The sequence below is a fragment of the Acyrthosiphon pisum genome, chromosome A2, assembly GCF_005508785.2.
Source record: "Acyrthosiphon pisum isolate AL4f chromosome A2, pea_aphid_22Mar2018_4r6ur, whole genome shotgun sequence".
NCBI lineage: Eukaryota > Metazoa > Arthropoda > Insecta > Hemiptera > Aphididae > Acyrthosiphon > Acyrthosiphon pisum.
In genome coordinates this window covers 84,987,445-85,005,044 of record NC_042495.1, presented here as the reverse complement: position 1 = coordinate 85,005,044, position 17,600 = coordinate 84,987,445, and the positions used below count along the sequence as shown (strand labels likewise).

At 27.3% G+C, this 17,600-nt stretch overlaps 2 protein-coding genes across 5 annotated transcripts in view; one reads left to right on the top strand and one right to left on the bottom strand.

Annotated features, from left to right (window-relative positions):
* Positions 1-4,651, top strand: part of LOC100570328 (TRAF3-interacting protein 1) — a 5,524-nt gene extending 873 nt beyond the window's left edge. Inside the window, exons 2-9 of the mRNA XM_008183020.3 lie at positions 321-438; positions 746-858; positions 2,016-2,344; positions 2,410-2,610; positions 2,685-2,808; positions 2,879-2,965; positions 3,760-3,971; positions 4,037-4,651. Coding sequence (XP_008181242.1) covers positions 321-438; positions 746-858; positions 2,016-2,344; positions 2,410-2,610; positions 2,685-2,808; positions 2,879-2,965; positions 3,760-3,971; positions 4,037-4,199 — 1,347 coding nt within the window. The 3' untranslated portion in view covers positions 4,200-4,651. The remainder of the gene's footprint in view (positions 1-320; positions 439-745; positions 859-2,015; positions 2,345-2,409; positions 2,611-2,684; positions 2,809-2,878; positions 2,966-3,759; positions 3,972-4,036) is intronic.
* Positions 4,652-5,056: 405 nt separating this feature from the next.
* Positions 5,057-14,918, bottom strand: LOC100570422. Of its 4 annotated transcripts, none has more exons than XM_003243257.4 (8): positions 14,077-14,918; positions 13,794-13,948; positions 13,642-13,689; positions 12,625-12,671; positions 12,240-12,422; positions 10,934-11,027; positions 10,310-10,450; positions 5,057-5,240 (listed from the first exon to the last, which is right to left on the bottom strand). In XM_003243257.4, exons 3-8 carry the CDS (start codon positions 13,670-13,672, stop codon positions 5,230-5,232), a joined length of 507 nt encoding a protein of 168 aa, XP_003243305.1. In that variant the 5' UTR covers positions 13,673-13,689; positions 13,794-13,948; positions 14,077-14,918; the 3' UTR covers positions 5,057-5,229. The 4 variants fall into 4 exon arrangements, with proteins under 4 accessions (XP_003243305.1, XP_008181246.1, XP_016658468.1 ...); XM_008183024.3 differs by having other exon boundaries at positions 13,642-13,680; positions 14,077-14,223; XM_016802979.2 differs by having other exon boundaries at positions 14,184-14,202.
* Between the last annotated feature and the right edge of the window lie 2,682 nt (positions 14,919-17,600).

Here is a 17,600-nt window from a genome sequence, read left to right as displayed (position 1 = left end):
ATATACATAGTATTGTATTTTTTATAAATAAAACAATGCACAAAAAAGCACTAAACAACAAGATATCATATTAGAGAAATATTGAATAATGTAATACCTTGGCCGTACTGTTTGCACATTGCTTAGCCCTCATGCAGCATCGTTTATTTAAGAAAATATTTACATATTTGAGATTGGGCTTGCATGGGGATTGGTACACTTTCCTCAGTGAGTACTGGTGTGTATATGTGTACCAAGACCCCATGATGCCTCACAGTGATAATGTAATACCTATTGTTGAGGAATTTAAAGTATTTTAATAGATTATTTTAACATTTCAGGTTATCCAAAGTACTGGTTATTTAACAGATGTTTTCACTGATGAAGAAATTATATCTACAAATGTTACTACTAAAGAAACTAAAATCAAATTTTTAGAAAAGCTTATAACTGCCATTCGTAAGTTGTATAAGAAGTATTAAAATAAATGTATTTTCATTAAAATTAAGAATCAGCTAATATATTTTATCATCAAAGTAGAAAAATACAGTAGTTGTGTATTCAATGTATAACTACTAAATATTTTTAAAATGCTTCTGAGCACCTCTCCATATAAGAAAACATAGTGAGAAAAAAATGTACTCTACTCGTATTTTAATTATTACCATACTGCATTCTCAAATAACTAATATGTATATTATAGGTACCTACTTTGCTTCCTTAATTACATAATATTATATTTTAAATAACAATCTTTTGCTTCCAGAATCAACAACAAATAAAACAATATCAGCAAGACCCTCTAAAATTGTTGCAGGACTTGAAGTAACAAAGACTTTGGAGTTGCTTATAGCGATTGTTTTTGGAATAGAAACAAAAGTAAAATATATATTATTATTAAAGATGATATAAGTGTACCATTGGATTTCTCTCTCTGGCCCATGCGTAAAATAGCAAATTTACATTGGTCAGAACCTAACTTTAAGTTAAGAACATTAACTGTGTCCTTATGTTTGCTTTTTCAAGATATTTTAATTTCTATGCAATTTATAAGAACTTTTAATTTGTAGTATTTTACATAAAAATTAAAATATTGTAAAATAGATAGTATAGCGACACATGTAACATTCTTGACTTAAAGTTTGATTGTAGATGAATTCACTGTATTACAAAAAGTAACAACATATTGTTGGTACTGCTAAACGTAAATTTGATATATTGAGCGTGGGTTAGAGAGAGAAAACAAATAGTGCACTGACTTCCTCTTAAGGGGACATAACAGTAGCATTTGTTGTCTCCGTCTTACAAGTGCATAACATACCAAATTGTACTCTGAGCAGAGCACATTTAACTCCATTAATTAAAAAAATTTACCTCTTATAAAATGTAAAAGTAAGATTATTATCTTGGCAATGACATAGGCTTTTTATTATTTATTTATTTATTTATATATATATTTTACGCCAATCGGCAGTTAAACAATAATACATAATATGTAGGTAATAACGATTAGATAACAAATTAGATAACAAATTAACAGTAATAAGCATTATATTTTAATTTTAAAACAAATTATGAGTATTTTAAAATTGTAAATTGTTTGTACATCTTGAAATACTCATAACTCGCTTTAAAATTAAAATATAATAAAAAGCCTATATCATTGTATAGATAATAAATAATAATCATACCTTTAAATTTTATAAGAGGTCAATTCACTCACATTTTTAAACTAACAGAGATAAATGTGATCTACTGAGTTGAATATGTACTATGTTATGCACTTGTAAGACAGATACTACAAATATAACTGTAATGTTCCCTTAATGACTATAGGGGCAACTAGACAAAAAATGTTCGGTTTTATGCTATTGTGGACATAGGATTATTAATCACTAACCAATGAAAAAACAAAAACTAGAATCTTAAATGTTCGGTGGTACTTTTCTTCTTCTTAGCTCCTTACCCTTTCCCTCTCTAGTTGTGCCTGTTATTATATATGATAACAATTATTACCTAAATATACTTTTATCTAGAATAAAGAGGTTAAAGAACAAATTTCACCTAATAAAAAAACTAAAAAACCAGAAACTACAAAAATTAATAATCAAAATAAATCAAAACTGTTGGAAAAAACCAAATCTCTAGAAAAAACCAAATCACTAGAAAAAAAAGTAAAAGAAAATATTGATCATGATTCCCAAAAAAAAATACAAAAATCTGATAGTTTGGAATCGTCAGTGGTTAAAAACGATGAACCCGTTAGTATGGAGATGGATACAACAACAAAATATGATGGAGAATTCAGTGTAAAACCAGTTGATGAAGAAATAAAGAATATTGTGGATAGCTCTGTTAAAACTGAGTAATTTAGAAACCTTTTCTTTATATTTACATACATTGTTGCTAAAATATTACTGTATGATTTAGAGAACCAATTGAAAACAAATTACAATCAGCAATCAAATCCAAAACAGAAAAAAAAACTTCTGAATCAATAGAAAAAACTAATCCAGAAGAGAATCCACTACGGAAATTAAGTGAAACTCATAATATTAGTAAACCATTAAGGCCAAAAAGTTCAAGACCACCAGCGCCTAATCGTCGTCCTCAATCAAATACATTTACAGAGTATATAATAATAAAATGTTGATTAATTAGGTAATATGTCTTGTTTTGTTAAATTTAATTTGTTGTGATTTTAGGATTCCTAAACATTCAGACAGTTTTTTTTCAAAAAACAATGACAAAATAAATGACATTGATGACAATATTGTTACAATTGAAGTATTAAATGACAATAAGTCAACTTATGATTCTTATACCCAGGTAACGTTACTATTTTTATAATTATGGCTAATTAATTTTCTAATAATAATTGAATTTATATTATCTTTAGGAAGATGGACAAGGTCATCTTGTATCACAAATACTTCAAACACAAATGGAATTTAATATTAAAAAGAAGACAGACTCTTCAAAAATAGTATGTAAAAATATTATTTGAATTATATTGGTTCTAGTACCATAGACAAAAATTGGGTGATGGTGATATGATTTTTCAACAATCATAATAGAATTTTATGAATTGTTATGAAATTTTAAGTATTTTTTTTGTATCCGTAGATTTGCAGATATTATTAAATTATTTAAATTTAATTTTTTTAAAAATACTTAAAATTTCATAATAATTCATAAAATTCTAGTATGATTGTTGAAAAATTCAATAATTTTAATTGAAACTTTGACTCATTGCCATTCAAAAACTTTCAAAAAAATAAAAAAAATGTTGTAAATTTAAATGATGTTTAAATTGTTTTGAGGCAATATTTAGACAAATCGATATGTCATTCCCTCAAAAGTATTATTCTCTATCTTTTTTTTCATGGGTGACTTTACTCTAAGATTACTCAAACACATAGAAAAAATGATTTTGCGTAAATACATTTTGTAAATGTTGCGTGTGAGCCAGAGTGAATAAACAAATATTGCGCTGACAGTCTCTTAATACTCTATCATACTATAATCGAATGATTACATAAACTTACCTCGTGCACCTTCTGGCTATGCCATAGTTGGGAAAATCATTGAGCAATGTGAGCAGTTAATTGTTCTGTCAGGCCAGTTAAAAATATGTGCTGTATCAGACACAAAATCCTGTGCAAGCCTATGTATGCAATAAAATATTTTTTAAATATTAGCCCCCTCTAAAATTATAGTGAATTACCAGCTATGAAAGATTAGAAAAATTATCATATATCTTAACTTTTTTTATTTTAGGAATGGGAAGGAAAAAATGTTAAAGATCAAGAGATGTTAACTAAAGAAATGGATACAATCAGGCAATTCATTCAAGGCATAACAAAGTCTGCAAATCCATTAAGTAAACTTATTAACAATATGCAAGAAAATATCGATCAAATGAATCGAGAGTTGAACTACTGGAAAAATTTTACTGAAAAAACTAATGAAAAGCTTGATTTACAACAGCGGTAAATTATAAACTGTAAACTTTAAAATGTATTTTGTTATTAACTGTTTGAATATAATTTTACAGGGTAGTTGAAGAACAAATTAAGCCAATGGTTATGTTATTGGAAAAACTGACAATTGAAGTTAAAGACGAATTGGAAATGATGGATTACTGTAAAGCAAACATTATAAAAAACAAATCTCATATTAACTACTTAGTTTCAGAAAGGTTTATGTTAAAAAATTAATTGGATATCAATTGTTTTTTTGAAACTAGGGAATATTAAATTTATAATTTTATTGTTATTTATTATCTAGCTAAAAAATATGTACTACAGTAGAACTCCGATTATCCAGATTAATTAATGTCAAGAGTGGTCTGTATAAGCAAATATCCGGATGATTGACATATTATTACATATTTATATGACGTTATAACGATTGACAGACTAAACTGTACAAAAGATTAGACAACAACTGACTTACTAAGAATACCTATTCTTATCGGAAGAATACCTATAATATCTATTACGATTCTGAGGAACGACAAAATACGATTACGATTTACGAGTTATTAAAAGACCAAACATTTTTTTTCTCGTCCGGTTGATTGACATTTGGATAATCGAAGTTATGCTGTACTTAGTAAATCACTGAAATATTTTGATCTCACATTAAAAGGTTTCTAAAAAAAGATAAATTTGATATGTACCAAAACAAGATTTCTCTAGAGACTAGTATCAGGGTCTGAGTCTGATATGTATCACTGGGATATTGCACATGTGTGCTGTCCTCTTGAACGTTCAATTTTGAATTGATGTATCTATATATTTAGAATTCTTTTTTTAAAAATTTTAATAATTTTTTTTTCTTACACTATCTCAATAAAAATGAATTACTATAATACTAAAAAGAGATTAAATAATTATATTTTTCTTGTCACTGTAACTAGTCAATAGTCAATAATCAGATTTTTAAATTTGCTTTTCATATAATATATAATAATATTTAGTACCGAGTACCGACGGTTTAGCTCAACCACACTAGTAATTAAAGAAATATATTTATCTAAATGTGCACGGCAGAATAGAATAATATGTACAAATATGCAGAATATAAATTTTTATTTTAGTTAACAATTTATACTTTATTTGCATAAACATACAGTGATTTTCAACTGAAACTTAAATCTGATGGGACAATATTGTCATATGGCTAATGCCTGATTGTATAGTTTGTTGATACCTTTGGGCCAACAAATTTCTTTTTGTGTCCACATTAGGCCAAACCTAAAAGAATATATTGTATTATATTTTACATAATATAGGTATGTACATAATAAAATACTGGCAATGGCAAAAATACTTTAAAAAAACTTTAAATACCTATGCATATTATTAAACCTAAGACAAGTATTTGACAATGTATTTAACCTTATCTGTGTATTTAAATTTAATTTTAAATATTCAATTTTTTTTAAATCAACTGCCTGCAGATGTTTTGGAGCATGTTTCTATATAAGTATATAATTACAATAGAAATTAATTAATTAATTTAAGAATAAATCTTTTAGATTCTGAACGGAGCGAGGAAGCTATTGTTTTTACAATGGTGCTTATTTTTTTTTTATTTTTATATCCTGTATACAAAATTTCTTCCAGAAGGAGAATTTCGATTTCAACATATAATACCTTATCTTTTAGAAAATTGGATCAAGATGGTACTTTAGAGAGGTCATTTTTCGATTTTCTCAATAATTATTTAATACCACGGGAAAAACCACTGGAAAATTACGAAAAAACGCTAAAAATGGGATTTTAATTTCTAACGCTTTGTTTATCACCATAGAAACGAATAAAAAATTATAATATTTTAATATTAATTCAACTTACATGGTAAAATAAATAATAACAAAATATAAAATATCTAGACTGACAAACCGTCTCCGCTCAGAATTGTTTTTCTTGTACAATGATATTATATCATTAAATTCAAGTCTAATACAACCATTATACAATGACCCACTTGTAATCTACTGTACAGCAGAGCGACATCCACTTACCTGCTTTTTTAATTTTTTTTATTATTTTAGAAAATGTACAATCTGTATTACACGACACAATAAGTAAAATAGATGACTGTTAATCTAAATTCTAATTAAATATCATTAAACATTTAAACCTACTTACAAATTACACTACTTACTACTTAAGTTATGCAGGGTGATTCTTTAAGCACGCTCACACCCATTTTCCCTTAAATATAATGTTTATTTAAATTCTAATTTTTAATTTTTTGATTATATCTACCTAAAGACCATATTTTCAAATTTCTGATATTTTTGTACTATTTAAAGTGTCCCGTGCAATACAAACTTCTACTTTTCAAATGAAACCCCCCCCCCCACCCTTTTTTACTGCAAATTATTTAGCGGATAGTTTCCTTTAAATTTTAATGTATCTAAATAAAAATTTTAATTAGTAGTTTCTGAGTTAGGTATCTATAAAAATGTTTATACTTAGGATAATAATCCTCAAAAGTGGTTTTACAAAAATAAAAACTCTAAGTCATATTAGATGTAGTATTTATATTATTCTTGGATTATTTATTTATGTTGATAAATTATTTAGTTAGTTAATTACTAACTTTTAGTTTGACCACAAACAAAAAAATTCAAATTATATGTAGTTATAAGTTATAATTCATATTTTCCATCTCAAAATGATGTCATAATTTGAAACTAAATACCTAACCAAAATGTGTTTGATAGAAACATAACTTTTAATTAGTAAGAGAAGTAATACTCGGTAATAAATAAGTATAAAATACTTAAATTCGACAAGGGTAGATAATAAATAATAATAATTACCTATATACTTAAAAACTATTCATTACCTATAGGCAGAGTTGTGAATTTAATAATTTTACATATCGAAGAATTTTATCTCTGAATTAAAAATTAGTGGGATACAAACTTGATTCAAGACATTACCATACTAAATACAAAATGTGGTTTACCCAGTCCTGTAAATTATTTAAGTAAAAGTATTTGAGTAAAAGTATTCAAATACTTTTTTAAGTACCTTTTAGTAAGAGTTTAAGTACCTTTTAGTAAGGGCGGGATACTTTGCTCCAGGGGTTAAACATTGCTCCAAAAAAAATATTTATTGATATCAATCGTAGCACATTACGATTTTGAGATAAGAAATTATAGTTTTTTAGATTCTGAGTGGAACGATGAATGTATTGATTTTACAATGATGTGTATTTTTTTATTTTTTTTATTTTTGTGTCTGTCATCACGGTTTGGGGCAGTCAAACTGCTTCGATTTTCTTCGACAGTACCTTGTTTGATGGGAAAGTGAACCTAGTTGGTGCATTCGGGAGGTCAAAATTTGAAATTTCCAATAGTTTTTCAAAAGCGCCGTGAAAAACGAAAGAAAAATTAAGGAAAAACGGGAATTTTTACGCAAAAGCTGTTTTCGGGAAAATCGATTTTGGTTTTTGGTGTAACTTTAAAACAAATAACCGTAGATACATGCAATTTTCACTGGTTGTTTATATTTCCATTTTCTATACATGATAAAATTTTCAAAATATTTTGATTTGTTTTGAGCAGTTTACGGACAATTTCAGTTTCCAATTTAATTAGTTTTTATTTCTATGAATGTCAATAAAACTTTATTTGTAGAGTAAAAATACTTGAAAATTTAATACAAGGCGCCTACTATATTTTTACAATGATATTTGAAAAATATTAAAAATCCTTAAGCACAGTTTTTTTTTTTAATTAGCATTTAAAGTTCAAAAATTTACAAAATATGTAAAAATCACGAAAATTAGCAAATTATTTTGAGTTAATAATTCGTAAAAATTTTTCTTTTAAGAACTAAGATTTTAAAATGTAATACAAGATTCTTTATAGGATAATATACCTTTATCAAAAAAAAATGTCTATAAGAAACTCAAATTAAATTTTTATGAGCGTTTGAAATTCATATTTTTACAACATTTGATATTCACTCGATTTCTTACGTAACGATTATCTTATTTTGTTGTAATTAAAAAACGAGTGACTGTAGAAACTTTAAAATTTAACTGAATGTTTATATTAGCATTTTCTATATACGATAAAATTTTGAAAATAATTTGACTCTTTTTGAGCTGTTTACGGACATTGTAAGTTTTCAATTTTTTTAGTTTTTTTTTCTACAAATATCAATAAAGTTTTATCTATCGAGCCAAAAAGTGTAAAAATTTAATACAAGGCTCCTGATACATTGTTACAATAGCAGTTGAAAAATATTAAAAATACATAGGCACATTTATTTATTATAAGCATTTAAAGATCAAATTTTAATTTGATAAATTATTTTGTAGTTAAAAATTTATAAAATGTTCAATTTTTGTATCTAAGGATTGAAAATTTAAAACAAGATTTCACTTAAATATTTAATTCTGTTACCAAAAATTCTAAGAAATATATAAGCACATATTATTTTTATAGTCATTTTAAGTTCAAATTTGGAAGAAATTACATATTAAAAAACCTGGAATAACTATTTTAGTTATTTTGTTGTGATTGTATAATATTATTTGTGGGTACTTGAAACTTATAAAGTATACTATTATATATCTATGATAGGACCACGGTTTGTTGTTGATGTATAACGCGTTACCTAATGGATATTGTGATATGATTAATTTGGAATTTACTATTGATTTACCTATTATAGATCAATTTTTTTTTTAATACCTACTATAGATAAGTATACCTATAATAGGTATGTCTAATATCTACACTGACAAACCGTCTCCACTCAGAATCGTTTTTTTTATACAGTGATATTATATCATTGAATTCAAATTTAATACTATCCATTATACAGTGACCCACTAGTAACCTACTGTACAGCAGAGTGACATCCACTTACCCACCTTTTTTATATTGTTCTTATTAATATTACAATTTTTTTCAAACATTTCGAACATCAATCTATTAGTTCACCTCCAAGATGTATGCCACGAAAAGAGTTGTTTTCAAAAACACAAAAACTCATGACGAAAAAGTTGTCCAAAATCCAGGGGATTAAAATTTAATTGAAAATGTATTGAAAAATTACTTTTAATCAACTAAAAAAAAAAAATTATTTTATTAAATTATATTATGTATAGGTTCAAATTAGTTAAAACACAAGCACTAAACATTGCACCAATAGTTATTATATGCATTAAAGTAAGGTAATTTTAATCATTGTGCAACGTAACCTGCAATGTATTTTACTTTGCTTCAAATTTTTGGGAATAAGTAAGTAAGTCACTTAGTATGACATTCGGATTTATTTGAATTGTTCTTACCTCTCAACATCTATACATATAAAACAACGCGAACAGGTAATTTTTATCTTTGTTATTGAAGCTATGGTATAGGTTTAAACTAAAAAATAAATATATTTGGAGCAAAAGTATCCCGCTCGGCGCTCTTACGGTATTGAATAACTTTTTAAATATTTTCAGCATGAAGTATTTTGAACGATATTTTAAATACTTTTTTTTGTATTAAATACTTTTTGGTATTGAATACTTTGGTTTATTATTTCAAACATTTTATTTTTATTCGAAATAATTGGTTGGAAAAATATTATAAGAATAATACTAGAATAATAGTTTTATTTAATATTCTGTATTTCTGTGTTAGCCGAAGCCCGAAGAAAACCAGATTTCTAAAAATACCTATTGAATAACAATATTCCCTTTAAACTATTAGATAACACTATTAGATACTACATATGTGTTTATATTACGATAATTAGAAACCCACTTTAAAAACCATAAGTATTTGAGTATTATTTGTAATACTATACAATTAAAGTATTTGAATAGTATTTTAAATACTTAAAAAAAAATGTATTTGTGTATTTACTCAAGTACTTTTAAAAGTATTCTTTACAGGACTGGGTTTACCTATGTGGCATATCAAGAATTTCTTTCAAAATGTCTACCCCCAAAAAAAGTTAAATAATTCTATATTCCAATTTTTTTTTTTCATGCCAATATTTAGCGTCTAATTATTCCCAAAATTCGCAATGTGCATGTTAATGATCATTTTCTTAACTGCAAAAATAAATTTTCGATTTAACGAATATTTTAGCCTTTGACATCAAATTGAAATAATGTGAAATACCATTTATATTTAACCCCAATAAATTCAGCAAATAATAATCATTTATTTGATAGATAATACAATATTCGGAAATACACTTTTGGACGATAACACATGCATAAGGCCATAAGAGCAAAATTGTTTTTGCGGGGAATGAGATGTAAAATGCGAATTTCGAAACAAATTTCGATATACCTTTACTTGGGCGTGCTTTTTCCCTTTGTTTTACGTCTTTATATTTTGACTTGTCAACATTGCCTTTTTTTTGCTTCTTTTTCGTCCCTTTTTCGTCAAATTCTAACTCTCTTATGTTAGCCTTAACCCTGTCATCAACACCTAGAAAATAGATATTACAAAAACACTAAAATTATAGGTAGGTAGATACCAATTACAAAGTTGTGTCAAGATATATTATTTCCAGTTGACATACTATGTATTAGCCATTAGGTATCATATATTCATATAGGTATATAATTGAATGATTATATACGCGTATAATGTATAATATATATATATATCAGTATTGTCCTTACTCCTTAGAAATAGAGACTTACAGACTTTTTTTTCTTATCCATATTACCTACATACAGGTACTTATACGATTTATCATTAATTTTAACACATTTATACATTTATGATTTATACTTTCGAGCTAGGTACATATTTAGGACCTAAGTAGTATGTATACACTCGAAAATCGAAACTTTATTCTATACAGCTAAGTGACTTAAGACTTCCCCAGTTTCTTTAATTTTTATCATATTTAATTAAATACTAAAATACTTATTAATGTAGTATATTGCTTCTATTATATTATACCAGAACTTGTCGATTTGCTTCGTTGGGCTCTTGAATCCAAATCAACCGTCTCGTTAATTTGTCTTACATTGCAGGACTTTCTATGCGAGAAACTCTAAAAATTAAAAATAAATATTTTATTTTTCATTAAAAACCATATAGGTACCTACCTAAATCTAGTTTATTATTATTTATTGGTCACTTCTCGCATATTTTTTTTATTATAGATACTATATTATACATATCTGATATCTACACCCATAGGCGCAATTTCAACTTTTGACTAGGTTGGGGGGGGGCTGAATATATTAAAGGCAAGCAGACCATTGCAATATAGCATTTTAAAATTGTATGTCCTATGTTTTTGGGGGGCTTACCACCCACCTCCCCCACCACCACCACCACAATGTGCGCCTATGTCTATACCACACATTAAGCTAGGTACCTACCTTCATAAAACATAATATTAGCTATTATAGTAATATATTTATATATACTATGATTCCATTTACCTACTGTTATTGCATTATCGTATAAAGCCATAAGGTATACAAATTTACCTGTATACCTACCTATAAACTTTAAACATTTAAGGCCAGAGCAGAGTATAATATAGGAATACCTACCTACATTAATTACAAAAATACTGAATAAAATTAAATATTAATGCTGAATAGGTTTACTGGTTCAATAATATTAATTAATTTAATAGCCACCGGAAATGAGACAGTGCACATGTCTCACCACAGACTGCAGGAGAATAGCTCTGTTTTATTAAAAAAATCCCATAAATTGGAGTCTGAAGAGTTAAAAGTTTAATCTCATATTGATAAATAAGAGTTGAGGTATATTTGATGCTATTATAATATAAGGGTACTTACATTTATTAATTTTTGTAACAAATCGGTACACTGTAGGTACCTAGTTAGGTAAGTATAAACACCAAAATTCAGATTATTTCGTTTATACAATATTAGGTTACAATATTAGCCACATGCCAACTGCACCAACTGCCATCATATTATTATAATATAAAATTAATACCTACTAGATTCTGAGCCGAGTGATAAATATGTATTATTTTAATGTTATTGTTCTCAAAAAAACAATCATTACAATTTACAAGTACAATGTACAATATTACATATTACAATTAACCTATAGGTACACGTAGTAATTATATTATATTCTTAATATGGTCATTAAAATATGTATTATGTAATACCTATGTGTATAAATATAGATAAAATATGTTTAATAAATCGTATGCATTAAATTGGATAAATTATTATTTATAATAACTAATAAGTAATTTATAGGTACACACGTCTTCCTTCTTTAAGGCATGCTCTTTTATCGGATTCGGCTGATTAACCACCTGTACCGGAGCTACTGCAAGCCTAGGAATTACCGGCAGAGGAAACCACGCATCGTGGGCCACACGGCGTTTGGTTCTATCGGAAGTCGATTTTCCACTGAGTTCAGCATTACTCAAGTTTTCTCTGGGCAACTATAATAAACACGCTATTATAATAAACACTATATTATATTCCAAATGCCAATAAAACGATAAGAATATATAAGGACGTGCATAGAACTTCTTTCTGAAGTCAATGCCTAGTTTTGGTTTGTCGTTGTCATGCGTCTATTGTTGTAACGTAGGTATTTAAATAAATATACATATATTAATACAATTAAGTTAATATACGTACCTCAAATGTGGCTTTAGAAGTCCGTGGAAGTTTCGACGGTTGAATACCTAAAAAATGAATAAAATAATAGGTATACCGTATAGGTACAATGCACCATACTAATATACGTCGAGGTACGTCTATACCTAGACAATATCTATACATATCTGTAAAATATGTGAAAATGAGAATCTTTGATGCCAATGATTTCGGAAACCACTCATCCGATAGCCATTGAGTTTTTTTTTAATAATCGTGGAGAAGGTTGTAAGCCTATTTCAACCCGGCAACCCATACATATTATTAAGCAAAGGGATAGCTCACACATACATTTTTTTCAGTTCAAGAAAAAATAATAATCTGTTATTTATAGGGCTGCCAGTGGGCACTGCAGGTTACAGTCTACACTCAACAGTTACACTAATAATAATAATAATTTTGGCATGAGCAATGCCAGGCGGGGCAGCTAGTAGGTACCTATATAATATTAATCATATCTACCTATAGCCCGAAATTTTATAGGCGTACATTACACGTATAACTAAAATATATAATATGATGATGGATTTAGGTACCTACACTAATAGGTTTATACTTTATAGTATAAATTCAACTGTTGTTTTTTACAACCTAACAATGGAATGTTTTGGAAAATTTAATAAATATGAAAGTATAAACTATACATGAATAGTTTTAAACATTAAAAATAAAAGTGTTCAAAAATAATATTTTACAAAGATACCCAACTAGTAACTATAATAAATAAATCTCAAACTGAAAGTTTAAATTTTGATTTATATTCATGAATATTGTCCTGACCTATGTACCTACCTATAATGTACCATGTACGAGTAGGTATTAGGTATATTACATAATATAATATTCCTATTATATAATTATTATTTGGTAAATAAATAATTTAATTGATTAGGTACATTTGTTTGAATATACCTACACTTATTAGTACTTCGTTAAGTTTGTTAACCATAATATATGTAAACTAAATACATAACATGTTAGATTTTAAATTACACTTACTTATATTTAGATACTTTTCGTTTGTAGCCATCGTGTAAACTGAAATGACTGAATTAATCAAATTAATTGAATCGGTACATCGTACATATATATATATATATCTCTATATATATATCTATATCGTTTTCTAATCCAATAAAATATATTAGTACCTGGGTGTAATAAACAGCCAAAAAGCAGCACAATATTTCCGATTTATAAACTGGATGTCTTAAATCTAAATGTTAGTATGTACTAGGTATTATTAGGTAAGTTTCAGTGACAAACAATCGAAAATTAACAAATAATACTGCCAAGTGCCAGGATACTAAAAAAATTTATCAAACACATTATATATCGTTTTTCTTATGTGCTCAATTGATATAATGTAGGTATTCAGATATATATATAATTTTGGATGGTTTAGATAAAATAAAATAAATATTTTACACTTACTATAAGCAAGGAATAACAAGATGTCTCGAAAATTAAAGTATGCCTACGCATCAAATTATAATATATAATATCTAGGTACCTACTTATATATAGGTACGTATACGTACGTAATATTATAATATTTACAAATCAAAAGTATAATATATTTACAATTTACAATTTACATATGAAAAAAAATTAACACCAATTTAATAATACAATTATAAAAATAGTTAATAATGTATTGAAGTCGCGTTGTACATTAAACACTTGTACATAATGTGGTCACTGGTCACTATACAAGTTTAGAATTTACCTAATGCTCAATATAGTATATTATATAGGTAGGTAGTTACTCGATAAACAATAATATAATAATAATATTATATTATTATGATATGCCAGTTTAAAGTTTTCCGTCCATCGCAATTGTCTGTGGCCATTAGTGATACCTATTAGTGCCTTAGTGGTTACCAATAATGTACTTTTTAAACCAATATTACTATGGGTAATATCTTAAACGATGTTTTTTAACCTACACTTCTGAGGTACCATTGTATTTAATAAACACATATTACATGCCAAATGGTCAATTCGGCTAATGTTCAATATATAAAAGCTGATACGTAGGTATTTATATTAATATATTGTATTGTTATGTATTGACATTAAATTGATTACATGCAATATCTAAAATAATATTATCAAACTATTGTTTTGTACAAACATATACCAGCGACGTAATTATACAGCGGTGCACACGAATTGCGTTCAAAAAAAATAACTAACACTAAAACCTTCTCTTTAAAACTACCCATTTTCCTAACAATCACAGGTTACAAGGGGGTCATTATGTATAATGGGTTGTATTATACTTGAATTCAATGATAAAATATCATTGTATAAGAAAAATTATTTTGAGTGAGGACGGTTTGTCACTCTGGATATTTTATATAGTTATTAATTATTTTATCATGTAAGTTGAATTAATATTATAATATTATAATTTTTTATTCGTTTCTATGGTGATAAACAAAGCGTTAGAAATTAAAATCCCATTTTTAGCGTTTTTTCGTAATTTTTCGGTGGTTTTTCCAGTGGTATTAAATAACTATGGAGAAAATCAGAAAATAACCTCTCTAAAGTACCATCTTGATCCAATTTGCTAAAAGATAAGGTACTATAATATGTTGAAATCGAAGCACTCCTTCTGGAAGAAATTTTGTATACAGGAACAGGATATATAAAAAAAAAATAAACACCATTATAAAAACAATAGCTTTCTCGCTCCGCTCAGAATCTAAAATAGTAAATAAGAAAATCCATTTTATATGACATTGTCGACGTGCGCCGAGTCGGCGGCAGTCAGTAATGGAGATTGGTATTGTGTTTTAATGTTTTTCTAACTTTTCATTTTTGGTCGTATTAAGATGTATTAATGTCCGCACGCAACTAACTGACTGTGTACGATCAAATGTCTATTTTGATTGATATACGGCACCCACAATTTCGTTATGAAATCTTTTTTCGTTGTTGGTAAAGTATAGTGTTATACTCAATAGTCAAATTATTATAACGTATGTTTGTGTATACACGGATGATTAATAATAAGAAATTCATCAATATCACAATTTTTTTTTTTGGTCCTGGGGGGGGATTGATCCCGAATTTCAAATGAAAATAAAATGTTCGAAATAAAAAACCAAAGTATTCAATACCAAAAAGTATTTAATACAAAAAAAAGTATTTAAAATACTGTTCAAAATACTTCATGCTGAAAGTATTAAAAAAATTATTCAATACTTAAAAAAGTATTTGAATACTTTTACTTAAATACTTTACAGGACTGCCTATATAGGTATAACCATAGGCGTGCGCAGACTTTTTCCACTCAAAATCTAAAATACAAAAATTATTTTGTCATCAATAATTTAATATTATGTACTGCTATTTCATTTCAATAAAGTAACAGTATAAAAACCTACAGACATTTCATCATATTATAATAATATAATAATGAAAAAAATTGATAATCTAATCAATCGAAATTCTTTTTTTGAAGTTGTAGGTACCTAGTATGAAAACAAGCAATAACCGCAGGGGCTTGAATGTTCTGGTGGCAAAACCCGTAATTCTCGCATGCGGTTACCAACACATTTTGCGATTCATTTTTATATTATAGATTATGTTCTATTTTTTTTTTTTAGTTTTCAGATTCTGAGTGGAACGATGAATGTATTGATTTTACAATGATGTGTGTTTTTTTTTATTTTTTTTTTTTGTGTCTGTGTACACGATAAGTAGTCGAAATAATGCTACGATTTTCAACTTCAGTATCTTGTTCGATTGGAAAGTGAATATCGTTGGTGCATTGAGGAGGTCAAAATTTAAATTTCCCAGTAGTTTTCAAAAGCGCCGGGAAAAACAAAAGAAAAATTAACGAAAAACGGGAATTTTTACGCAAAATCGATTTTTCACAAAATTGAATTTGGTTTTTGGCGTAACTTTAAAAAAAATGACCGTAGATACATGAAATTTTGACTAAATGTTTATCTTAACATTTTCTATACACCATAAAATTTTCAAAATATTTTGATTTATTTTGAGCTCTGTACGGACATTTTAATTTTCTTTTTTTTTTCTTTTTTTTTCTAAAAATATCAATAAAATTTTATTTGTTGGATAAAAAAGCTTGAAAATTTAATAGAAGGCTCCTAATATATTGTTTCAAAGGCAGATGAAAAATATTAAAAATCGTTAGTCACATTTTTTTTTTATAAGCATTTAAAGTTCAAAAATGACAAAATATGGAAAAATCACGAAAATTTGCAAATTATTTCGAGTTAGAAATTCATAAAAATTTTTCTTTTTAAATCTAAGATATGAAAATGTAATACAAGATTCGGGTATACTCCACCACCATCGCAGTGCGTAGCGAGTCCCTATCAGTCAATACGTGTCCACCGTCGCAGAGTGCCGCCGTCAGAGCAGAGTCACCAGCTACCGATTGAACAGACGTACGACAGTTGCCAGCCAGACTACCAGCGTCCAACCCGATCCGGCATAGATCAAGTCAATTTATCAGCATACCGCCGTCCGAGCTCAGTCACTGCTGACCACCTCTGCTAAGCCTTTCACGCCGGTAATAATATTTTACCGTGCCAATGACTGCGCCGTTGTCCGTGGATACACGCGCCACACGAGCCCAGCCAACTTCCACAAAACACGAACTGTAACCGTAAGTTATAAATGTTCGCATTCCCCCCGTATTTATGTAAACCCTGAATTAAAATATTTTCTATGTGCACTCGCAAGAGTATAATATTTATTAAAGAAATACTGTATTACACATCACCGAATTGTATCTGTATAACTAATTATTACGTATGTGAAATAAACGTGAAGTAATTAATCGAATCAAAAAAATACACACACGTTATTTTCCTTACAATCTTAATACCATTCTTGTGTGTTATATTGATAAATATTTACATTGACTATTGAGGTACTAATGTAATATACATCTTATTGTGTATACTGTATAA

What these genes read in the sequence shown, in the direction of transcription:
- LOC100570422 (XM_003243257.4), bottom strand. Translation starts at nt 13,672, where the DNA reads ATGGCTACAAACGAAAAGTATCTAAATATAA. An exon ending in CTTCTAAAGCCACATTTGAG is followed by an intron (nt 12,423 to 12,624) that starts GTACGTATATTA and finishes TGTTTATTATAG; the next exon opens with TTGCCCAGAGAAAACTTGAG. An exon ending in ATGCCTTAAAGAAGGAAGAC is followed by an intron (nt 11,028 to 12,239) that starts GTGTGTACCTAT and finishes TTTAATTTTTAG; the next exon opens with AGTTTCTCGCATAGAAAGTC.